This window comes from Desmodus rotundus, chromosome 12 (genome assembly GCF_022682495.2).
Source record: "Desmodus rotundus isolate HL8 chromosome 12, HLdesRot8A.1, whole genome shotgun sequence".
In the NCBI taxonomy this organism is placed as follows: domain Eukaryota; kingdom Metazoa; phylum Chordata; class Mammalia; order Chiroptera; family Phyllostomidae; genus Desmodus; species Desmodus rotundus.
In genome coordinates, this window is record NC_071398.1 from 42,818,334 (window position 1) to 42,843,273 (window position 24,940).

Consider the following 24,940-nt stretch of genomic DNA (forward strand, 5'->3'; position numbering starts at 1 on the left):
CACATCTCCCTCTCAGTTTTTCAAATTTAATTTTTATTAAGATATAATTGACATAGAATTCAACTTTTTAAAGTGTACAATTCAGCAGTATTGAATATATTCACAAAATTGCAGCAGCCATCAGCACGATCTAATTTCAGAACACTTCCATCAACCCCAAAAGACACCCTTGTGCCTCGGCTGGGCAGCTGGGTTGGTTAGAACGCCGTCCTCTTACGCAGGTTGCGGGTTCAATCCTCTGTCAGGGCACATGAGAGAATCAACCAGTGAATGCATAAATCATTGGAACGACAAATTGATGTTTTTCTCTCTCTCCAGTCCTTTCTTTCCCCCTCTAAAATCAATAAAATAAAAAAAATAAAAATAAAGGAAATCCTCAAACCCATTAGCAGTCATTCTCCATTCCCTTGTCCTCCCAGCCCCATGGACTGACCCATTCTGGCCACGCCATATAAATTGCATCATAGAATAACTTGTCTTTTGCGTTGGTCTTCTTTCGTTAAGCGTATTGTTTTCATCCATATTGTAGCCTCCTCTCTCTTTTTTTAAGCTTTAAAAAAATTATTTATTTATTTATTTATTTATTTATTTTTGGAGAGAGCGGAAGGGAGGGAGAAAAGGAGGAAGGGGAACATCAACGTGTGGTTGCCTTTTGTGCACCCCCAACTGGGGACCTGGCCTGCAACTCAGGCACGTGCTCTGACTGGGAACCAAACCAGCGACCCTTTGCTTCGCAGTCTAGCGCTCAATCCACTGGGCCACACCAGCCTGGGCAGCATCTTCTTTTTTAAGCCTCAGTCCCCTTCCTCCTCTGGGAAATGGAGTGGGGACTGTACTGGGACCAGGAGCCAAAGTGGGACCTTCCAGGTGTAAGGAGGTGATCTTCTGCCCCCGTGTGGTGCGTGCGAGAACTGCAGCTCTCTGTGCCAGATCTGTGAAGGAATGAGGAGTGACTCAGCTCCCCCAACCCATCGCCAAGACCCCACCCCTCACCCAGCAGAGCCCTTGGGATCTCAAAGTTTCTAAACCATCCTGAACTCTTCCCTCTCTGCCGACCGCTATCCCTGAGGCTCCTAGAACCTCATTTTGTGAATAATCATAGTAATGCCACCCACCTGTAAGGTTCTAATGGGTTCCCGTGTGAAGCACTTATATAGTCTCATTAATTTATTGCAGACTGAGGTTGCTACTATTGTTATTATTCGGGCACAGGTAACCCTAGTCGTTAAGAGCCTGAGTTCTGGAGTTTGGAGGCACTTGGGTTCAAATCCTAGCCCTGCAGCTGGCCAGCTGTGTGATGAGCACGCGATTTTTCTCATTTGGGCCTCTGTTTCCTCATTTGTAAATGGGGTTCATAATGATGGTTCAACCTCGTAATGATGGGATGCAGAAGGGATAAAGCCCTCAGAGCCTGGCAAAGAGGAAGCCTCTGTGAGTCTATGTAGCTGACTGTATCCACCAGGGATGCCCTGGTAAAGGTTGAACAACCAGCTCTCTAGGGGGTGGTGATAGGGAGCCTCAATTTGTAGCGTTTGCCAGGTTCCATGGTGTAAATGTTCCCACCATGGCTAATGTCAAGGTGATGTCACTGAAAGTGTTTATTTGGCGGGAGGGGAAGAGATGCTCAGTAGCCCATTATACAGCAGTTTCACTACGCAGATGCAATAGGTGTAAATGACCCCAGAATCACAGGTACTAGTAAAATAATTCGGATGTGATGAGTATTTATTACCCTTGTTTTAAATATAATTTATTTAATTGTATGTTTTCATAATTTAACTTTTAAAAGATTTTATTTATTTATTTTTGGAGGGAGGGAGAGAAACACGGATGTGAGAGAAGAACATGGATCAGTTGCTTCTCATACACACCCCCACTGAGGGCCAAACCTGCAACCCAGGCACGTGCCCTGAGCGGGAATCGAACCCGCAACCTTTCCCTTTGCCAGACGATGCCCAACCAAGCCACACCGGTCAGGGCTGCATCATTTAATTTTTCCTAATGGCTGTTTAACAACCAGTTCCAAAATTCCCGAGACTAACAATCAGCTCGCTTGAGCCATATCCATCATATCGCTGTTATCATCACACCCACTTTCAGAAAGGGAAACTGAGGCTCAAGATGGTCAGACACGGGCAGGGCATGGGCCCCAACCAAGGGCTGTGTGATTCTGGGGCCAGGGCTATGCCATGCCCCTCCTTCTTCCCTCTCATTCTGGTCTAGAGGTCGTGGGTGGTCCTCACAGGACTATGTGACCTCAGCGACGCCCTCGCCCTCTCTGGTCTCAGTTCATCCTTTGCACTTGCTTCAGCCCTGCCGAGAAGGCAACGTGCGGATCCTCCCCTCACTTTATAGACTGGAAACTGAGACCAGATGGGCAGGCAAATGCCTGCCCTGAGTGATACCACTGGGCAGAGAGAGTGCTCAGACCCTGGCTGGGGAGCGGAGGCGAGGAGACCGCAGCCCACAACCTTGTGGTCTAGAGCTTTCTGGCAGGTGGAAGGTCACTCCTCTGCAGTGGCTCCGCCCGGAACACCATCCCGTCCCACCCCCCACCCCCGCACCCTCAGCCCTGTGTCCCCCAAGAGCTTCCTGGGCCCCGTGACGGGGCGGGAGAAGGTGGACTGTGCCCTCTGCCTGGCTCTCGCCTCTGCGGGCTTTTCTGCCCCTTCTCTTTATCTCCGTTCTCTTCACAGGTCTTTGCGTCTCTGTGTGTATCTCTTTGTCTTTCTGTCTCCCCCTCTTTCTCCGTGCGAGTCTCTCAGTCTTTGACTCTCTCCGCGTCTCTGGTCTCTCTTCACATCTCTGTCTCTTTGTATGTGTCTCTCTTCCTACGTTTCTCCTTTTTTTTTTTTTTTTTTTGTTGTCTCTCTGCGTCTCTGGCGCTCTGCCTTGGCGTTTCCCTCGCCTTCCCTTCCGGTGAGTCTCCGCGCTCCTGTGAGAACATGCTCATCCGCAACGCGCTCGAACCTGCCTCCGCCCCCGGAGCCCCCGGCCCGCTCCCGGCTGCGCCTTTAAGGGCCGGCGGCAGGGGGCGGGGTCTCGGCGGCCCCGCCCTGCCCGCCCCTCCCCCTGACGTCCCTTCCTTCCCGGCCCCTCCACCGCCTCCCTCCGCCGCCGCCCGGCCCGGCTCCGCGCCCCCTCCCCGGCCCCCACCCGCCCGCCCGCCTGCCCGCCGCCGGCCGCCCGTATGGCGCCCTGGGCCCCCACTGCGCGGTGCCACTAGGACCCTCGGTGTCCCCTTCCCTCCCCCTCCCTGCCCCCTCTCCCGCGGCGTGGACCCGGGTGTTCACGGCACCCAGCTTTTGAGCTCGCGTCCCCAGGCCGGCGGGGGGGGAGGGGAAGAGGGGACCCCGGCACCCCTGTCCCCCCCCACCCGGCCGCCCAGTCCCCCGGGACCCGGAGAAAATGTCTTCGCGGACGGCGCTGGCCCCGGGAAACGATCGGAACTCGGACACGGTGAGTAGGGCCCGGTCCCTGGGGCAGCCCGGGCCGGGTCTGGCCGCCGAGTCCCCGGACCTGCCGTGCCCCTCACCGCGCGGGCCCTGCCCTCGTTTCCCGGGCCCGGCCCGGCCCGCCACCTCCCGACCCCCGCGCGGACTTCCAGGACTTCCGACCCTCCCCCACTCCTCAGCCATGCCAGCCCGACCCCCGGGGGCGCCCCTCTCTCGGGACCCCTCTCTTGTCCCTGTGCAGACCGCTTCCGCTCGGGCTCTTCCCTCCAGGAAGCCCCCTCCCCTGCCTTCTAGGACCCCTCCCTTCCCGGGTGTGTTCTTAAGCCCCTTCCCCTTCAGGCCGCCCTGCCGCGACCATTGGCCCCCTCCCGGATTTGCAGGGCTCCTGACCCCAAGGCCCAGCCCTGGCCATCTCGCAGGAAGGCCTGGCCCAGCCCTGCCTCTGGCTCCGGCCTTTCCGGCCGGATCTGGGTGCCGAGCTCCCCAGGAGCCCCCTCCTCTGATTCCCAGCCCTCTGCCCCTTCTGCTCCTGTGGGCACCCCCTCACAGGAAGCCGGTTTCCACCTTTCCCTGGCCCAGGGCCCTTTCCAGCTTGTTCAAGGTCTCTCTACTCCCAGGCCTGGGCCCCATCTTCCAAGCAGCCCTGTCCCCGGATTCCCAGCACCCCAGGTCCCCCAGACGCTACTGGACCCTCTCTGGTCTCCTCCTCTCCCAGGAAGCCTTGGCCTCCAACTTCCAGGCCCCCAGCCCAGTCCTGGTTTCTAGGCCCTGGACCAGCCTGACTCCAGGCCTCGTCCTCCCTTGTGTCAACTCAGCTTCAGACAACCCCTCGCCAAGCCCTCCACCCCTTGATGCCCGCCTTGTCCAGGCCCTTCCTACAGGACACTGTCTCTGCCCCTGGATCTCCAGGTCCCTATCCTTCCTCCTGCCTTAGGGCCTCCCTCTCCCTGGCGAAGGTCTGGCCTCCCAGGGAAGCCCCCTCCCCAGCTTCAGAGGTCTTTCCCAGGTCACACGGCCTGGCCCCACATGCTCCTTCCAGAAGACTTCTGGACTCCAAGCCTCTGGCTTTGCCCTGGCTCTCAGCCCTCTGCTCTTGTCTTCTGGAAGCCTCCTTCCTCCCCAAGTTTCTAGGCCCCTTGACCCCCATGGGCTCAGCCTTTATTCCTCTGGGCTGCCCCTTGCCTGGGAAGCCCCTCGCCCCAGACTGGCGGGCCCCAGAGCTTTTTCTGGTTCCAAGGGCTGCTCCTGCAAAACCCCTTCTTTGACTTCTAGGAATTCCCCCAAGCCCTAGGCCCCAGGCCCAGGGATCGTCAGTCCCTGACTTCCACTGCTGCAAGGCTTGGACCCTTCCTATTATCCCCAGGCCCCCCGGTCCCTGTACCACAGCCCAGAACAACCCTGGAGAGACCCTCCCTCCTCATTTCCCTGGTGTGTGATTGCTCTCTGCTTCTGAAGACTCACCAACTGACCGGACTCCTCCCCAGCTGGGGTCTTTGTCCCTTTCCCCCAGGCCTTGTGCCGCATCCCTGCTCCCCACCAGCCCCTGTAATCCCAGATCCCCACCAGAGAGATTTGTCCTTGTAGGACCCTAAGGATCCCCACAGAGATCCCTGCTGCTGCCGCCCATGCGACAGGCCAGACTCCGATTGGGAGTCTCTGAGCAGAGACCCCTTCCCCACCCACCCCTCTAGTCACTCCAGAAAGTGCCAGAGAGCCCACAGCCCGGAGTTCAAATGCCGGCTCTGCCAGCCGGTCTGCGCTGTGTCCTCAGACTACGGTTCTCCCTTCCTGAGACTCAGTTGCCTGCCCTGGAAAATGGGGGTGGTCCCTGGAGTCCGCCAGAGGCCGACTCGGGATGATACGGGCGAAGCCGGGCACGCAGGATGCACATGTTCCCGCTGTTGTGACTGTGGGTGTGAGTCAGATGGCCGTGGATTCTCAACCCAGGGCTGTCCCAGTTGTCGCGTGAACTTACAGATCCACCCCCTGCTCATAGCCTGCCTTTACCTGTATGCCAGGCCGGTGAGAGCACCTCCTTGTTAGGGGTGTTTTAAGGAGCCCAGGAGATTACGTGAGTGAGAGGTACAGGGTCAGCCATATTGTCCTGGCTATTATGACTGTTATTACTTTGATTATTCAGATAAGCATGGATTAAGTCGAGTTTCTATCCCTCCCTAGCTGTGTGACCTCAGGGAAGTGACCTCACTTCTCTGAACCTCCATTTACTCATCTGTAACGTTGGACTCACGCGAGCCTTTCCTCCCCCTTTTGTCGTCCGGATTTGCACAGAGTGGGGATTTGGGGAGGTCTAATCCCCTTCTCTCCTCCCCTCCCAACTCTACTGTGCAAGACCTGCGTGTTGTTGGTCCTGGCTAGGGTCACCTCGCAACCTCTGGAGCCTGAGGTTGCACCCCCCCTACTGTCACCTGGTTACCATGTTGATAGCCATGTGGGGTCATGCTACCCCACCCCAAGTTCCAGGCCCCCCACCCCCAACCTCTCAGGAGGTTCCCTAGCAACAGGCCTGGTGTTGGGGCGCCAGCCGGCGGGAGGGAGCTGGGCCAGCTGGTGGTGCCAGCCAATTTTAGCTCCCGCCCCCGGCCCCTGGGGGCTTTGTCACCCACTGCCCCAGCTGCCCCTTGCAGGGGTTCCTCAGCCACACTGCCTTCAGTGGGTGCCAGCCCACACCCAGTTGGCTCCCCTGGTGCCACCTGATGGGGATTCTGCTCCACGCTGTTATCTCCTTGGGGATCAGGGGCCTTATCTGCCAGAATCTCCACTTCCCTTCTCCCTGCCCCAGGAGGCCTGGGGTTGTGAGCAGCCCAGTGGAATGTGGGATGGAGCTCAGCACCCAGGAGTCTGCGGGGCCAGGTTTGAATCCCAGGTGCTCTGCTCCCCCTGCCCTGTGACCTTGGGCAAGATACTAATCCCACCTCGGCCTTGGGATCCCTGTCTGGACAATTGGGATTGTAACTTGGACCCACACCAGAGGCCAGGGCTTCAGCAGGGGACGTTCTTTCTGCCCCATGTTCAGAACGTTATATTTCTGCTTCTCGAGTGACCTTGACAAGGCAGCGTCTGTCCCCAAGCCTCAGTTTCTCCTCTGGAATATGAGGATGCAGTGCCGCCCTCACGGGCTCTGGGAAGCCAATGTAAATGACGTGTGTATTGGCCCGGGACTTGGCCCCTAGTAAAGGCCGAGAGATAAAAACGTGGCAGTGTGCGGCAGAGTGGTACGGTGGTGGCGAAGAACATCGTCTCTGAGGGGGGCTCTGGGCTCGGGTCCTGGCTCTGGGCCTCAGTTTCCCTATGTATACAGTGGGAAAGATGAGGCATTCTTGGCCGGCGCTCATTAAATATGAACAGGGTCATCCTCCCTGTTCAGTGGCCTGGCAGGTTCCCCAAGAGGAGCAGCCCCCAGACCCTCATCTCCTCGCCTACCCGTCCTCCTTTCTTACTCAGCTTTTTGAGCAGGGCACAGGGTCTGAGTAGAGCCACTTGGCTGGGCCCTACGGCTGCCTCTGTCACCTGCACCTTGGGCCCCAGCCCTGAAGAGGAGGCACAGTCCCTGAGGCTCACAATCAGGACAGGGCAGCCTGGAGCAGGGGAGAGAGACCGGACGGCAGGAACAGAATGCTGGGGTCAGAGAGGAGCGATGGTGGCGGAGACAGCGGGTCAGGGCTGGAGTGGAGACACAGTGTTTTGAGGGGCGGGCAGCGAGAGAGCAGGAATGTTTTCAGGGAGGATAGCTAGGGGTAAAACTATGTCAGGGCAGACGGAAGGCTCTTGGTGGCTGTTTGGAGTTGAATCGGGGATCTGAAGAAATTGTTAGGGGCACTAAACTGGAAATAAAATACAGTGTTGGCGTTTGGGTTTGGAAGAGAACTTGGGGGCTGCAGTGGGGACAGTGATGGAGAAAATAGGGTGTAGGAGGCAGTGAGGGCTGTGGGGGAGTGTCGAGACCAGGTCGAGGTCAGCGCTGATGGGGGTTGACGCTGCAGCATTTGGAATGGAGTATCGCGGGGCTGACGGAGGTCCCGGTAATTAGACAAGGAAGATGCAGGCACCCCAACGACAGGGAGGGCTAATGGAGAGACCCGACGTCTGGGTACCTGGATGTTGCAGAGTTGGCTGCGGCCCAGAGTTTTTGTTCTTGGAGGCGCCTTTCCGTGGAGAGAGATGGGAGACCCAGAGGCACCTCGCTTCTCCCTGGCTTGGCTTGCAAAGCGGCCACGGCTGGAGTTAACTGCTCCAGCACTGGGTTCTACTGAAGGCACGGTCGGTGGGGCGCTGCCTGCCCCTCACGCTCCATCCCCCCACCCAGCATGGCACCTTGGGCAGTGGCCGCTCCTCGGACAAGGGACCGTCCTGGTCCAGCCGCTCCCTGGGCGCCCGCTGCCGGAACTCCATCGCCTCCTGCCCCGAGGAACAGCCCCACGTGGGCAACTACCGCCTGCTGAGGACCATCGGGAAGGGCAACTTTGCCAAAGTCAAGCTGGCCCGGCACATCCTCACGGGCCGGGAGGTGAGCGGGGGGATGGGTGCACCTCGGGGGTGGAAGGGTGGGGGGGCAGGTCCTTCAGTGCCCCTGCTGTGTGGGTGGTGGGGTGCCGTGGAGGGCTTGGCATCAGGTAAGTCCCTGCCTGTCTCTGGGACAGATCAGAACATCTGAGATTTCTCCAGAAGAGCCCAAGGAGGAGAAGAGAACTAATCTCAGGCATCCTTGAAATTGTCAGGAAAGCTCAAATCACAGGCAGAGCTGTGTGCTGTGTTTTCAAGAATTCCTGTAACTTTTGTGTCTGAACCTGGGCCCCCTCCCTGTGATAGCGGTGGACTTTGATTCCACCAGATCTTCCAGTGATCTCGAGGAGAACGCAGGGTTCCTTGGCCGTCTCAGTGACACGCTCCCCCTGCCCCCGCTGCAGAGCGGCACGTGTCCTGAGTATGGCAACACTGTTGCAGGCGCGGATGCTGGAACCTGGGTGTGACGCCTCTAGGTCATGGGGAGAGAGGTGGTGGGTGGGTTTCCGACTCCTCTGCACCCCCTTCAACTTCAGAGCAAGTGACGGGCGTGATCCCTCCTGCCTGGGATGAACGCTCTCCTGCCTTCACGCTGTCTACGCCGTACACACACAGACACCGGGCCCCAGTGGCTTTATGGGCAACCCTGCCAAACACTCCCATTTTACGCCAGTCCTTCCAGGAACAGAGAAAGAGGTCCCACTGCCCAAACGATGTCAAGTGCTAGTTCGACAGTGACCGCAGAAGCAGATGAGAAATAAGTTCATGGGCTAGCCTCACGTGGGAATGGAGATAGAAAACTCAGAGCGAGCCGTGTGGTAACAAAGCTGGGTCTGTCCCGGGGAGGCACAGTTCTTTTCAGAGTCACAATTTATTCCTGTATTTCGCCACATTCACAGATTCAAGGAGAGAAACCATATGATCGCTTCGGTCCTGGCATACAGAGTGCTTGACAGAATTAAAAACCCGTTCGTGAGCCTCTGAGGAAAGCCAAGGGACCCTCTCCCCCACAGAGAACACGCCATTCCCCTTCTGTGCCTCTGGAACGTGACTCCAGAGGTTTCTGAGAGGACTGGCATCTAAGGGGACGGGGCCTCCCAGGGGGAGAATTCTAACAAGATAATTATAAGGAGACTTCAGTAACATTCTGATCACCCCCACCCCCCATTACTACCTCAAAGCTCTTTTAAAACTATATATAGCCCTGGCTGGTGTGGCTCAGTGGATGGAGTACCAGCCTGTGAACCAAAGGGTCGTGGGTTCGATTCCCAGTCAGGGCACATGCCTGGGTTGTGGGCCAGGTCCCCAGTTGGGGGCGCACAAGAGGCAACCACACATTGATGCTTCTCTCCCTGTCTTTCTCCCTCCCTTTCCCTTTCTCTGGAAATAATAAATAAATAAGATCTTTTAAAAAAATAAAACCATATATATATATTTTTTAAGTTGTAAGTATTCAAGGGGTGGATTCCATTAGGCTGCATAAGTTCAGATCCCAGGCTGCAAACTTAGTACCCACATGACCTTGGCCCAGTAATGGGTGGCTCTGTGCCACAGTAGTTCCCGCGCCCTTCTCGTAGGGGTGTTGTGAGGGTTGGAAGGGTGCCGTTTGTAATGCAGGTAGACCAGGGCCTGGCACGTGGGGCTGGTAGATGAATGTTAGCTACAGTCATTATTTATGGCTCTACAGTTTGCCCATTAAAACAAAGGTGTGATGATGAATGGTATGAGACGCCCTCACAAAGGGCCCCCTCGAGGTCTCAGTCACTCTCACACATTCACACGAGCCCCTGGAGCAGCCCCATCCAGGCCCCACTGCAGAATAGGGAGTAGTGCCTTATAAAAGTAAGGGCAGCTCTGGACACGGTGAGAACAGCATGTGCAAAGGTCCTGAGGCCCGGATTCCTGTCCACTAGGAATGGCCCAGGTGATCCAAGTTGAGATACCCTGACCTTTTCCCCCTTCTTTGACCTCCAGGTTGCCATCAAAATCATTGACAAAACCCAGCTGAATCCCAGCAGCCTGCAAAAGGTGAGGCCAGGGAGAAAGAGAGCGTGGGGGTGATGTTGGGAGGAGGTTCCGCAACACCAGCCACCATCATCTTCCTTCCTTTCTTGCAGCTGTTCCGAGAAGTTCGTATCATGAAGGGTCTAAACCACCCCAACATCGGTGAGGAGGGGAAGGGAGTTGGCTCCGAGGCTACCCACCAGGGCCCGTGGGGATGGAGGCGGTCAGGGGCGTGGGAGAACTGGCAGTTATAATTGTTAGAAAGACCTGGTTTTCTCCCAGCGGTATCTCTGCTCACTGGCTCTGTGACCTTGGCCAAGTCACTTAACCTCTCTGAGCATCAGTTTCCTCCTCTGGAGTGGGGGTGATAGGAGGGCCTGGGTCAAGGTCGTTGTGGGGATTGGATACGATCGCGTATGCAGCACGCTCACCTCAGAGTGAATGTGTGGGGGCCGGGCTGATCAGCAGCAGCAGCAGCAACCATTGTCATCAGGCAGAGGAGAGAGAGGGCTCTCTCCGACAGAAGCAGGATTTGGCCAGGCCTGGATTGTTTGTTCACTGAGTAAATATTTATTGAAGGGCCACTATGTGCCACATGCTGGGGACCCAGCAGTGGGGAAAACAGCACAATCCTTGGCCTCTTGGAGCCGAGCTGACATGCTTCTGAGAGAGGAAATAGAAAAGGTTGTGAAGTGGGGCTGAGGAGTGGAAAATCTTGCCATCAGTAGGGAGCCATTGAGTGTTCTTGAATAAGGGATGTCATGGTCCAGCATATCCACATAGTTACTGAGTGTGGGTGGAGGGTGGAGGGTGGGGGGGGTTCTCTTCCTCCATAACCGCCTTCCCTCTGCCCATTGCAGTGAAGCTCTTCGAGGTGATCGAGACCGAGAAGACGCTGTACCTAGTGATGGAGTATGCAAGTGCTGGTGAGGCCCCTCCCCCACCTACCCTGCTCACCGTAAGTCCCCCTCCGTGCCCCACCCTCACCCCCTCGGCCTTTGCCCTGCAGGAGAAGTATTTGACTACCTCGTGTCGCATGGCCGCATGAAGGAGAAGGAAGCTCGAGCCAAGTTCCGACAGGTTGGGGTTCCGGCCGTGGGTGGGGCTGGGAGGGGTGCTTGATTGCTGGGCATGGTGATGGGGGCGTGGTTTAAGTCGGGGTGGGAGTGAAGCTCGAGAGTTGGGTGTCCATGGGTGTGCAGGTGCCCAGGTGTGAGGCTACCCAGATGTAGGTGTGCAGGTGCCCAGGTGTGAAGCTACCCAGATGTAGGTGTGCAGCTGCCCAGTTCAGTGGGTGAAAGAGGCAGGCAGGCAGGAGGGTGCCCAGGTGTTCAGGTGTCAGATTTGTGGGTGCCAGGGTGTGCCCGGTGTGTCAGAGTGTGGCTAAAAGGGCCTGGAGTGTGGATTCGAAGATGTGGGTGCCCAGGTACACAGGAGTGTAGATGGGTGGGTAAAAGTGTGTATGGCAGCTTGAGTGTCCAGGTGAGGGGCCCGGGTGTGCGTGTCAGTCGGTGGGTAAGAGGGTGTGCGGTTCCAGATGTGCAGCAGTGAGGATGCACAGGTGTTAAGAGTGTGGGCGGGGCCCAGGTACGGGTGTGTAGGTGGTGTGCTGTAAGGATGTCCAGGCGAACAAGGTGTGTCGCTGTCTGGGTGTGTGGTGATGAGGTGTGTGCGGGGTGCTCAGGTACTGGGGAAACACGCAGCTGTGAGAGTACCCCTGTAGCCAAGCCATCACCAGTGGGACGGTTCGATGGGTAGAGCGACCTGAGGAAGGGTGTCAGTCCGCAACTGTCCAGTGGCCCTGAAGGAGCTGTACGGGGCGAGTGGGGGACTTCCTCCCTAGAGCGTTGGGGCCCCCGGGGCCACCTACTGGTACGCGACATTCTCATGCGTGTGTCCGATGTGCAAGTCAGAAGGGGGCCGGTCCTCCTGTCTTGGTGCCAACGCCCAGGCCGGGAGGGCATCCTGAAATCAGTTTTGAGGGCGTCTGGTGTCTGAGTGGAGGTGACTGGGTGTCTGTGGAGGACCCATAGCCCTTCTGGCTGTGACCGGGTCGGGGTGCGAGGCCCCAGCATCTCAGCCTGTGCTTCAGGGCAGCCCGGGGCCCAGGGGCTCAGTTGTGAGTGGGCTCATGGGGTCTCCGTGGAAGGCTGAGGGGTTTGGAGGCCACAAATAATGGACCTTCCCCCCCACCCCAGATTGTATCGGCTGTGCACTACTGTCACCAGAAAAACATCGTCCACAGGGACCTGAAGGTGAGCCCCCCGACCCTGCTGTGAGCTCCCAGCTCAGCCCTCCTCTGGTCCCTTGGGGTTCCCCTGTACCCTCTCCCACATTGCCCACTTTTCTCCGCATGCTCCTCCCTGGGAGGCCAGGGTCCCTTGCTCTTTCCCAGGCCTTTTGTAGCAGAAGCAAGGCCATCAGATGAGCGAGTCAGGGGTGGGGACCGGCAGAGCAAACAAAGGGGAAGCAACAAAGTGTCCACTCATTTGCATGTGTACTGGACAAGGACACTGGACCACAATGGACTTCGGCACGCTTACAGCCTCCAGAGCCCGGGTGTCTCCCAGGCTTGAGAATGTTCAGGAATCTTTGAGAATTGGTGCTGGCAGGGTCTGAGACTCCAGGGCATCTCAGAACTTGAGAAGGACCTTTGTGTGAGAACCCTCAAGGCCAGCGCCCGTCAGGGAAGGGACTCCTCGGGCCTGGACCCCACTGCCTGGCCATCCCCCCTCGCGTAGCTCCCGGGCCCTGGTCCCTGGTCCACACTTCCCACCCGGAGAGAGCTTCGTACCTCGGGACTTCTTGTGTTAGGCCAGAGAGACAAAATGTTTGGCCCGAATTAAGTTCTCTTGACTGTGATTTCTTGAGCACCGACTGTGCGCCAGGCCCTGTGCGTTAAGGAGGTGTTTCTCAGGGTTCTTCAGGGAGGGACCAGGTTTGTGTTAGTATTTTCAGTTTCCGATCCAGTGTGGGCCCCTCCTTTTGTAAAGTGCAATAACGGTGAAAAGAAAAAAGATGTACAAAATGCAAACCAAACTTTTTAATGTATACTTAGAATCAAAAAAAAACATAAAATTGCCCTGTCAAATGGCTGTGGAAATTTCTGAACACCCCCTCCCGCTGCCCTGACCCCACACTGCCCCCCAAGGGAGCACCCCTAAGGTGGCCTGTAAGGGTAAGTCAATTGTGAAGATGAACCTGGAGGAGGCACGCCCCCTGGTGGAGGGTCCTGGAAGTGTCTAAAAGGGATTTCAGAATCTGGCTGGTGTACCAGGGACCAACCCAGACGTGGGGCTCAGGCTGGTCAGATGCCACCAGTGTCACCAGTGAGCTAGATTGAGGTTTGGGGATGATCTGTCTGAAGTGTGTGTCTTTGTGCATTTTTCCCCGTGTTGGGTCATAGGTGGGGGGGAGCGTGGTACCAAAATACAACGGGAGCTAGGGGGACCGTGAGGAACCTGGATTCCCGTGGCCTGGCTAGGGAAGGGCTGACTTTGGCACGGGCCCCCATGGGCAGGATTTTGAAGGGCGGGTGTGTGTGTTGAGTCGTAGTCACAAAGCTGGGAGAGGCAGGGCGCTCAGGCTCCTTCCCCACTTGGGCTGTGGGGAGGCCAGGCTTTTGGGTTCCAGCTCTGCCGCTTTCTTGCTGTGGACATGAGGCGGCCTCCCTGAGCCTCAGTCCCCTCACCTGTGAAGTGGCGATTGCAAGAACACGCGCCACCAAAGACAGCCTGAGCCTCTTAACGATGCAAAAAACTTACTGAGTGCTGACCACGTTGCCCCACACGCTGTGGTAGGTGCTTACGCCTCACCCCACGACCGCCTATGAGTCAGGTGCCGTGACTACCCTCAGCGGACGTATAGGGAAACCGAGGCACAAAGAAGTCTGGTGACCCACCCAAAGTGACAGAGAGAGTGAGTGGTGGAGCTGGGGTTTGATGCCGAGATTCTCCCAGAAGCTGTACTATTTACCCTGTGTTATGTGGCCAGTCTTAAAATAAATAGTCCATGAAGCCCAGCGCAGAGTAGGTGTGTAATGAGTTTTGGATAAAATCATTGTTTTCCCTTTTATGGGTCTTGAACAGTAAGTCCTCATTTTTTATTTTGCTGAGTAAACTGAGGCTCAGAGGACAGGGGATGGCTGGAGGGCCCAGCTCTGCAGACCACATGGTGGGCTAACCTTATATATCATGCTTATTGGGTACTGGATAGTGTCCCATAGGCCTTCTGTGCAGGTTAACTCACTTAATTCTCCAACAGCCCCGTGAAGTAGGGACTGTGATTGTCCCCATTCTGTGGGTGAGGAAACTGAGGCCCGGAGAGTGAAGTCACTGCCCAGGGGCACAGGGAGGAAGGGGCTGGGCCACAGTCAGTCCAGCTGGGCCAGCTCCAGCCCGGTCTCCCATCCACCACACGTGTCCACCCTCTACCCTCTCCTTCCCGCCCAGGCCGAGAACCTCTTGCTGGATGCCGAGGCCAACATCAAGATTGCCGACTTTGGCTTCAGCAATGAGTTCACGCTGGGCTCGAAGCTGGACACGTTCTGCGGGAGCCCCCCGTACGCCGCCCCGGAGCTGTTCCAGGGCAAGAAGTACGACGGGCCAGAGGTGGACATCTGGAGCCTGGGCGTCATCCTGTACACCCTCGTCAGCGGCTCCCTGCCCTTCGACGGGCACAACCTCAAGGTGCTGGGTGGGGCTGGCGCGGGGTCTCCCTCTGCTTGGGGGGTCTCTCCAAGCCTTGGCCCCCACACACCTCCAGTGCAGATGGGCGGGGCTGGCCCCAAACCATATGAACGTGGAGGTGGAGACAGGGACTGGGTGGCCAGCCCAAGTGGACCGTGCTGTGTCCACTTGGGGTTCAGGTCATGGGCTTTGCAGCTGGCGAGCTGGGGTTCAAATCCCAACCCACTGTCCGTGGGTCAGGCTGTGTTAGGTTTTTGCCCGTACTGTGTGAACAAGAGAGACAGACACACCTGCCTCGCACACGACACCCCGAGGGCCCTCCTCGAAAGAACGCTAAGTGGGAAAAGCCCGTCACGGAAGGCCACGTGTTGTATAATTGTGCTTCAGTGCAGAGTCCGGGCAGCGCAAATCTGTAGGAACAGGGAGCAGATCAGTGTCCGCCTAGGTCCAGGGAGGGTGGGGAAGCTGGGGAACAGGGTTTCTCGGGGGGTGATGGAACAGTCTAAACCCGACTGTGGTGGTGATTGGCACAGCTCGGGTTACACAAAAACCATGGGCTGTGTACTTCACACAAACGCCCTGCCCTCGTGGGCCCACGTTTCAGCAGCAGAGCCAGGCCGAAGCCCACACAAAGAAGTGCAACATGCCATTTTGGACGCCGGCCAGTGTTGGGGGGTGCATGGGAGGGGTGGGAAGGGCGGGGTGGGCTTTAGGGTTGTGGGTTTACTTTCTCCTTTGAACTTTCTATTCGGAAACATTGCCCGTCTACAGAAAAGTTGTAGGACTAGAACAGGGAGCCGCAGGATGCCTTTCAGGCGACGCGCCAGTCGTTAGCATCTGGCCACGTGGGTTGTGTCTGTCTGCGCTCACGGTATATCATGTGACCTCGTTATGGAGGGAACGTTCGGGAGTTACTGGTGGACACAGCGTCCTTGGGCCCTAGAGGGCCGCATACAGCAGGTATCCCCCAGACCGGGGCATTTTCTCATCTGCCCTCTCACTCAGGAAATCTGGTGACGGTGCAGCCATGGCCTTTAACTCACGCTCTGGACTCAGATTTCACCGGTCATCCCGAGAGTATCCTCAGTGGCTCTTCTCTCCTGCTCCAGCATCCGCTCAGCCTCCTACGCTGGGCCCGCTTGCCCTGTCTCTTTAGTCTCCTTTCTTCTGGATCACTTCCGCCATCTCTGTGTCCTCCTGAGGTGGCGCTGCGGCCACACACGGGCTGGTTGTGTTGCAGCACCTCGCTCAGTGGGTCGCCCCGTGTGTCCTCACCATTGGATCCGGGTGGGAATTCTGCAGCAGAAATGCCCATTGCTGCTCGATGGGGCCCGTGAGGGGAGGTCAGGAGGTCAAGGAAGCCCTTGCTGAGGACAGGCCACCAGAGCAAGAGACTGGAGTCATGAGGAGGAGGGAGACCCTTCCTCACAGTGGTCTTGGCCCAGCGGCCGGCCGCTCTGAGCGTCAGTGTCCCCTCTGTTCACTGAGGACTGTGAAGTGCCACCCTGGTAGCAGCAATGCTCGGACTTGCCGAGACGAGGCAGGAAAGGGCTCACTTTCACAGAATAATCTGCTGAGCCCCAAGCATGAAGCCCAGAGACCTTTGCAAAGGACCAGGCCAGCGGCTCAGCCGCCCCCAGGCTGTTGTTACCTGACTGGCTCCAGGCTCTTGTCACCTTGCTGGGCAAAGGAGACACACAGCTGGGGACAAGTCCCGGCCTTGTCATTTCCTTGCTGAATGACCTTGGACACGTCTCTTTCTGGACCTCAGGTCCCCCACGTACAGGTGGGGGCATAAAGAGACTCCACCTGCAGCCACAGTGGGTGTACCAAGCCCTTCCCTAGGATCTGGCATCTGGCTAGCGTGTCACACTCGGGGGCAGCTCTGGTGGGAGTGGCCGTGGCCCTGTGGCTGCTGCTCGCCGGGCTGTGACAGGTGGTGTGGTGCAGCGGTTACGTGACCTTTCCGGAGCTGCCACTTCCTGACTGTGCGACCCCAGGGCAAGTGACTTAGCTTCTCTCGGCCCGTTTTCTTGTCTGGAAAATGGGCATCGTAGCCCTCCTTCACAAGGCTGTCATGAACACACTTGACGTGCGCAAAGCACTCAGAGGCCTGCTGCCTCTGCGAGAGCGCTTTTCTGAAAGCGACACTTGTCAGTATGAAATATTTACCACCCTTCGGGCTGCCAGTATCTGCGGACCCAGGAGGCTGCCCAGGCACAGGCCTCTTCCAGCGCCAGGCCCCTCCCCTCCCTGTCCCCTCCCCTCTCCCCCCCTCCCCTCCATTTTCTCTCCCCCTCCGTTCCTTATTCAGGATGGAAGGGGCTCTCCCTGGTCCACCATGCCATGGAGCATGGACTTTACTTTCTCTTTTTCTTTTCAAGATTTTAAAATTTATTTTTAGAAAGAAGGGAGGGAGAGAAACATCAATGTGTGGCTGCCTCTCTTGCACCCCCTACTGGGGACCTGGCCCGCAACCTAGGCATGTGCCCTGAATGGGAATCGAACCAGCAACCCTTTGGTTCACAGGCAGGCACTCAGTCCATTGAGCTACACCATCCAGGGCTATTTTGTCTTGCAATGTCAGCATATAAAGGCGAGCTCATCCTTTGAGACTGCCAGGGCCTTGTACCTTTTCAGAAAGGCAGGCACACCTTGGTGGAGGTGTGAGGGATGGAAGGGTGTGGGCAGGAGCCCCCTCCCGCCTCCCCTTTTGTAAATCTCATATTTAAATAGCTTTTGTTCTGGGCCTGGCATGCGCTAGGACTTATTTCTTTAAACCCACTCACACTGTGGCCCCGGAAGTGGGTGTTTACAGATAAGGAGACTGAGGCCCAGAGGCTGTTACAGTTCACTTTCTTTCCTCTTACCTGGCTTCTTCAATTCACTTTCTCTGGAAGGTTTCCTCTGATCGAAAAGTTGTGTAGCTTTAAACTGGTGTCTATATTTCTGAAAATTGCTGCACTTGGTACTGTGCTCCCATTTTATAAGTGGGGGGAGCTGAGGTCGGTAGGGTGGTGGGGTTTCGCCCACTGCGTGCAGGGCTGGGACTCAGGGCTCCTGTCCCTTCTGTCCGGGGATTGGGACAAAGATGAATGTGTGTGTGTGATGGGTGGGGAAGCGGGGTGGACCCCTCCCCCAGTAACCCCCGTCCCCCCAGGAGCTGCGGGAGCGAGTCCTCAGAGGGAAGTACCGGGTCCCTTTCTACATGTCAACAGACTGTGAGAGCATCCTGCGGAGATTTTTGGTGCTGAATCCAGCTAAACGCTGCACTCTCGAGGTAAGCCTCTGGCCCCACGCCCCTCCTGCTGCAGCCTCTCCCCTGCCCTCCTGCGTGAGATCCACTGCTGGCAGGTGAAGAGGGAGCCGGGCAGCCCAGGAAAAGGCCCCAGGCCCGTCCTGATGCCATCCCCCACCCAACAGCCTCGCCCACTCCCCACCATGCCAGTAATTAGCTAATGAGCTTCTAGGATAATTACAGGGTGCTAGGGACCCAGATGATGCTGGGGGCGGGGCAGGGCTGGAGCGTGGCATCAGGAGGGTCCAGCGGGGGTGGGGGGTGGGGGGGCTAGGAGGTGCTAGCTCTCTGGCAGCCCTCATTCTGGGGAGTTAGACCTTGGAGGTGGGAACCTGTGTTTTTCCTGGTTACTCCTGACATCTGTCTCCCCCTTCCCTGTCCTGCTCCGGTCCCTGCAGCAAATCATGAAAGACAAATGGATCAATATCGGCTATGAGGGCGAGGAGTTGAAGCCATACACAGAGCCGGAGGAGGACTTCGGGGACACCAAGCGAATCGGTGAGGGGGTTGGGGGCGCAGGTGCCCTGCTTCTCAGAGGTCAGGGTCGGGGGGAAGCTCCCCAGCACCCACCCCTTCGGTTAGTGCATCAGAGGGGTTTGCAGGGCAGTTGGGGAGAGCAGGGAAGTCTAGGCCCCAGGCCCTGTGCTGCCGCTTTCTAGCTGTGTGACCCTGGGCAAGTGGCTTCCCTGCTCGTGCGTCTGTCTCCTCGTCTGTAAGACGGCATATTCCTGGAACCGCCCTTACAGTGTCACGGCTATTAAGTGAGTTCATCTACGTACAGCCCTTTCCATTAGCCTTGTACTAAGTGCTGACGTGTGCTAGCTTTGACCAGGGAGACACAAAAAGATGTCACACGTCACCTCCAGAGAGTTTGGGGACAAGTCATTGGTGATGTGCATGTTGGGGAAGCCCCCACCTTGGCATGGGCCTCTCTTGCCACTCTTTTGGTCCCGGTCCCTCCAGCCTAGAACCTTCGAACACTTGGCCCTGTAGGGACTGTCCAGTGACCCCCGTTCTGCAGCTGAAGAAACTGAGGCCCCTGTCAGAGGGGGCCGCCGTAATCAGGACATTCACGGTTGCGAGTAACAGGAAACCCACACCGTTCCGGCTTAAGCCAGAGAATGAAAGGTGGAACCATATGAAATTGCCATTGTCATAGCTTACAAATTGTCAGTACCAGTGGTTTCATAGGGTTTAATCTGACAGTGGTAAGTTATTCACATAACGGAAAGGGCCCTCAGACACGGCTGGATCCAGGTGCTCAGAGACAGTGGTTGGGACTCTCCTAAGTGGCGGCTTTCTCCCAGGCAGCCCTCCCCCGGAGGAGCACGCTGGCAACAGCAAATCCTAGTGGCCTGGACATCTCATCAGGAGAGAGCCACTTCCTAATGTGCCAGGAAAAGCACTAGGCTGGTGCCCACTGGCTGCCCCTGGACCAATCCGTTTGGCCCAGGAATGGAATGTTCTGATTGTCCAAAACTGGGTCATATGCCCACTCTGAACCAATCAGTGGGACTTTGGGTATGGAACACGCTGATTGGCCAGACCTGGGTCACATGACTGAGTGGGAAAGGAATGCTCTGCCAAGGAAAGTCAGGGTAGTCCTGGCAGAAGGGGGAATGGGGTGGGGTGCTGGGCAGGTCGAAGAACAGGAGTTGCTAATGTGGAAGGGAAGGGCCTGGGGAGACTGAACCTGCTCTCCACCCCTCTCTCAGAGGTGATGGTGGGTATGGGCTACACTCGGGAAGAAATCAAAGAGGCCTTGACCAGCCAGAAGTACAACGAAGTGACTGCCACCTACCTCCTGCTGGGCAGGAAGACTGAGGTCAGAGGTGCCGGGGTGTTCGGGGTGGGCGATGTCTGGGGTGGAGGGAACTCTGGGGCAGAGGGAACATGGGGCTGAGGCTCCTTGTCTGTCGTCTTCCTGCAGGAGGGTGGAGACCGGGGCACTCCAGCACTGGCCCTGGCAAGGGTGCGGGTGCCAAGCGACACCACCAACGGAACCAGCTCCAGCAAAGGCACCAGCCACAGCAAAGGGCAGCGGAGTTCCTCCTCCACCTACCACCGCCAGCGCAGGCATAGCGACTTCTGTGAGTGTTACCCCATGCCTGCACATGCCGCCCCAACCCCGAGGCCTCAGTCCTGTGGGACTTCAGGGTTCTCGGGCTGGCAAGCAACAGAAATCTGCTCCAGCCAGTTGCATCGAAGAGAGGGCTTTCTCATAAAGATGAAGGAACATTGCATGGAACTTGGAGGCAGGAATTCGCAGCCAGGCTCAGGGAAGTTTCAGAAACTGGAAAAAACAGGCAGATTCAGAGCAGACACTGTGTCTTGCTTCTTCTCTGCTCATTTGGTTTTTCCTTTCTCTCAGTTCCTTATATCTCAGTTTTAGAAGAAATCAGCTCAAGTTGCACCTGGAAATCTCATTAGTTCAGTTGTCAGGGATAGAGCTCTAATATTGGGGTCCCGTTGGGATTCATCCACTGTGACTGAGGCAACAGGAGAACGCAGTGTACAAAGTGGCTGCTGAGCACTTGCCCTCAGGTGGCTCCTCCACATAGAAAGGATGGGAGGCCCTTTCTTACCAGTGGAAAGGGACTGTACAGACACCTCATTGTACCCACATTCTGCAACTGAAAGAGATCTCATCCCCTGCAGAGAATAGACACCACCACAGATTGGCATGGAAACTTCCAAGAGGTCTCTTATCTACACCCTCATCAAATGTTAATCCTCTCTGCTACTTTTTAACAACTTCATTAAGATATAAATCACATACCATACAATTCACCCATTCCAAGTGCACAATTCAGTGGTGTTAGTATATTCACAGTTGTGTATCCATCACCAGTCAACCTTAGAACATTTTCATTAGCCCCCCAGATCCCCACGCCATACTATCCCACCAGCCCCTGACAATGAACCTGTTCTCTGCTCTTGGAAATGTTGTATAAATGGAGTTATACAATGTGTGGCCTTTGCGTCTGGCTCCTTTCACTTAGAGTTACATTTCAGGGTTCATCCGCGCTGTAGCATGGATTTGTACTCCATTCCTTTTATGGGCCCGATATCCCATTGCCTGGAGAGACCACGTGCTGTTCATCCATTTACCAGCTGATGGGCCTTTGGGCTGTTTGCACCTTTTGACTCTTGTGAATAAGACTGCTGTGAATGTGTGTAATTATTTTGTGGACGTACGTTTTCATTTCTCTTGGGCATGTACCCGGGAATGGAATTGCTGGGTAATATGCTGCTGACCTTGTGTTTGACAGCTGGAGGAACCGCCCTGCCCCTCGCCAGGGGTGAAGCTCTGGGACGGGCGTTAGCGCAGGCGAGGAGTGTCAGGAAGCTCAGCCCAGCCTGAACGGGAAGGGCACGGTCCTGGGAGGTCAAGCCATTCTTCTCGCCCCTGGGGTCTCCCCACCCCGTAGAATAGCAAGATTGGCCCAGAAAGTCCCTGAGAAACTCGTAACTCCAACATCCTGTGGTTAGAACACGGAACCCTGTAAAACCCGACGTGGAGACCTGAGTTGCGAGGGCGTTCGGGGCCAAGGGTCGTGGCTGGTGCCCGCGTCTGTCATTGTAGAGCTCACTGTGGTTCTGGGCTTTGGACCGTTAAGGTTCCTGAGGATTTAACGGAAGGTCTGACTATCTGCAGTTCTAGAACATGTTTAACCCCCTGGTTCGAAAACCGTAAATTCCTAAGACGTTCTAAAGGACCAGATTTGTTTTGTTTTGTTTTAATCTTTACTGTATTTTTTCTTCCCATTACCATTTAGTCCCCTTATACCTCCCTCCCGCCAGCAATCACCACACTGTTGTTCTTGTCCACGAGTCCTTTTTTGTTCTGTTTTTGAAATTAAAACAGCCAACATGCTTCAAAATTGGATAGTACAGTAAGTTTCCATTCAACACGTTTCTCCAAGCCCTCCAAACCTGTTCTCCTTGGAAACAGCCCCTGTTACTGGTTTTATACAAATTCTCTTGAAGACATTTCATTTATAAACATATAAAAAAGTAGATATGAAAAGAAGGAGAAAGAAAAGACACATATAAAGATATAAATATGATGTTAACATGCCCTGGCCAAGTGGCTCAGTTGGTTGGAGCATCATCCCGTACACCAAATGGCTGCAGGTTCGATCCCCGGTCAGGACACTGACCAGGTTGTGGATTCGATCTCTGGTCGGGGCGTGTACAGGAGGCAACCAATGGGTGTTTCTCACATCACTTTCTCTGTCTCCCTTCCTCTCTAAAAACCAGTAAATAAATCATTGAGTGAGGATTAAGAAAAAGATATAAATACTAGGTTAACATATTAATTTCCTATAAAGATAATATTCTCCCCTGTGATACAGATGATTGCCTTTCGGATATATTCATATATAAACAAGGAGTTAGTAGATATGTGTAGATATGTACTTTCCTCCTTTCTTTTTATTAAATTTTTTTTAAAATTATTTTTAGACAGGGGAAGGGAGGGAGAAAGAAAGGGAGAGAAACATCAATGTGTGGCTGCCTCTTGCACACCCCATACGGGGGACCCCGGCCCACAACCCAGGCATGTGCCCTGACTGGGAATTGAATCCGCGACCCTTTGGTTCACAGGTCAGCGCTCAATCCACTGAGCCACACCAGCCCGGGCCCTCCTTTCTTATATAAATGATGGCACCCTGTAGGCCTGCTTTACATTGTGTCCTGAAGATCTCTCTATTGCTACACGAGTTTTCTCATTCTTTATGGCTGCATAATATTCCACCGTGTGGACATACCTTGACTTATTTAGCTGTTCCCCTGTTAAGGGCCATTCAGGTAGTTCCCAATCTTTGGGCCTTAAGAAAAGAACGATACAGTCCATCCCCCGCCTCTGTGCATGGTGTCATTAACACGGAGCTTCTGGGGCAGAAATAGCTCACGTGTCGTTTTGGCAGGTGTCAAAGCGGCCAACGCAAGGAATTCAGAGGTTTCCAGGATCACCCAGAGTAGATTCTGGCTTTTCCAGACGGCGCCCGCCCTAACTGTCCCCACCTTCTACCAGGCGGCCCATCCCCTGCACCCCTGCACCCCAAGCGCAGCCCAACCAGCACAGGGGAGGCGGAGCTGAAGGAGGAGCGCCTGCCGAGCCGGAAGGCGAGCTGCAGTGCCGCGGGCAGCGGGAGCCGAGGGCTGCCCCCGTCCAGCCCGATGGTCAGCAGCGCCCACAACCCCAACAAGGCAGAGATCCCTGAGCGGCGGAAGGACAGCACGAGCACCCCCGTGAGTCGCTGGGGCCGGGGGCAGGGTTGGGGTTTTGACCGCCTGAGTCCCAGCCTGCAGATGCCGCTGGGTTCACAATTTTTCAGACCCCCGCATTTCCCATCCCCTTCCCCAGACCACCACACGGGACTCCTTGTTAACTCTGTTCATTCATTCACCAGACGTTTATTGAGCGTTCTCTCTTGGTCTCATCTTGTGCTGGATGCCGGTGTGTAAATCACCATTCAGTGTCGGAAAGAAGCTCCCAACCAGCTTTGGGCAGGAAGGATTTGATTCTGGGAATTAGGTGTGGTCCTTACAAAATTGTAGGGAGGGCCAGAGGAGCAGGCAAAAGACTAGTCCTCTGGGTATGACGCCTTGTCGCAGTAGACGTGACCCACCAAGGGAGCTGCCGCCTCTGGGGCTACCTCTCGCCCTGTTGAATTCAAATCACATGGTTATGGCTGTAGTGCAAGACCCAAAAACTTCATCCTTGACCAGGAGGGCTTCTTGACCCCCAGAGGTCTGGAGATTGAGCACTGGGGGGCCCTGCTGAAGCAAAGACCCTTGTGACCTGGCCCATGTGAGCAGAAGTCAAAGAGGGGAGGACAGTGGCTGCCCCCTGGTTCCACCTTCCAGATGTTCGTGAGTGCAGGTTGGCAGAACCCATACCTGGTCAGAACCCGCGCTGCAGATGTGTCTAAGGAGGGTAGGCTCTGACTTCTCCCGCTTCTGCATGCAGCTCCTAGGATGCATGGTGCCAGCCAAGGGAACCAAAACATTGGGAGACAAGGGTGGAGGCGGGTTAGAGGACAGTGGTCAGGAAGCCACATAGACCAAGTTTGACCAACTGTGTGTCCTTGAGCAAAGGAATGACTATGTCTCTGAGCTTCAAAACGCCACCCTGTGAAATGAGCGTGTTAAGAAACAGGATGAGTTCTGGTCAAGGTAGAAGTGTAGGTAGACACGCTTTGCCTCCTCACACAACCACAAAAAGGAATTACAACTAGATCTCAAAACAAATAGTACCCAGAACTGTCAGAAAGTCAAACTGTGGAAGTCAGACCAAGGATTTAAAGAAGCCACATTCATGCAGACAGGTCTGGGGCGCAGAGACACGGAGAGGGGAGGTGACATGGTGTGGTGCCGAGAGGCAGTGGTGGTGAAACTGCACGGTCAGTCCCACATTCACGCGTGGTGGATAAAAATCAGGAGGGACACCGTGGAAGCCAGCGATCCCAGGCCAGACTGCACAGCCCAGGGTTCCAGCACCAGGAAGATAAATCTCTGTGACTTCTGGCTGTAAAAACCAGTGGGGGTTGGGGCAGTGGAAGAAACTGCCAGATTTTCAGGAACCTCCGCTTAAAGGGCCCGCTCAGTCTTAAAACGTACACAAACCTGCCCGCTCTGGGATTCACCACCAGGGCAAGAGCTGGAAGGGTACCAGTTGCATATGGGAAGTAGATGAAGTGACTGGAAATGGGGTGAGTGCCGGGCAAACCTCCAGAAGCCAGGCAGCGGCACAGCCCCCTCCCCAAGCCTTCTCCCCAACACAGAGCCACAAAATGGTGAAGCAGGTTGCCTATTCCTGGAGATTACCTAAGGCTCCGCCCCACGCAATTTACAGTTGCCTTTTAGAGGGAATCAAAGCAGCTTTACCTAATGCATAAAAACAAGCACAGGGAGACTGCCAAATTGAGGAGATAAAGAAATATGGCCCCAAATGAAAGAACAGAACA

At 55.8% G+C, this 24,940-nt stretch overlaps 1 protein-coding gene across 2 annotated transcripts in view; it reads left to right on the top strand.

Moving 5' to 3' along the window:
- The first annotated feature begins 3,102 nt into the window (after positions 1 to 3,102).
- Positions 3,103 to 24,940, top strand: part of MARK4 (microtubule affinity regulating kinase 4) — a 30,212-nt gene continuing 8,374 nt past the window's right edge. For both annotated transcript variants that reach the window (XM_053915302.1, XM_045202917.2), the window contains exons 1-13: positions 3,103 to 3,459; positions 7,780 to 7,980; positions 9,951 to 10,004; positions 10,094 to 10,142; positions 10,841 to 10,906; positions 10,990 to 11,060; positions 12,179 to 12,235; positions 14,432 to 14,668; positions 17,829 to 17,948; positions 18,365 to 18,464; positions 19,682 to 19,791; positions 19,897 to 20,056; positions 23,005 to 23,222. In XM_053915302.1, coding sequence (XP_053771277.1) covers positions 3,409 to 3,459; positions 7,780 to 7,980; positions 9,951 to 10,004; positions 10,094 to 10,142; positions 10,841 to 10,906; positions 10,990 to 11,060; positions 12,179 to 12,235; positions 14,432 to 14,668; positions 17,829 to 17,948; positions 18,365 to 18,464; positions 19,682 to 19,791; positions 19,897 to 20,056; positions 23,005 to 23,222 — 1,494 coding nt within the window. In that variant the 5' untranslated portion in view covers positions 3,103 to 3,408. The remainder of the gene's footprint in view (positions 3,460 to 7,779; positions 7,981 to 9,950; positions 10,005 to 10,093; positions 10,143 to 10,840; positions 10,907 to 10,989; positions 11,061 to 12,178; positions 12,236 to 14,431; positions 14,669 to 17,828; positions 17,949 to 18,364; positions 18,465 to 19,681; positions 19,792 to 19,896; positions 20,057 to 23,004; positions 23,223 to 24,940) is intronic.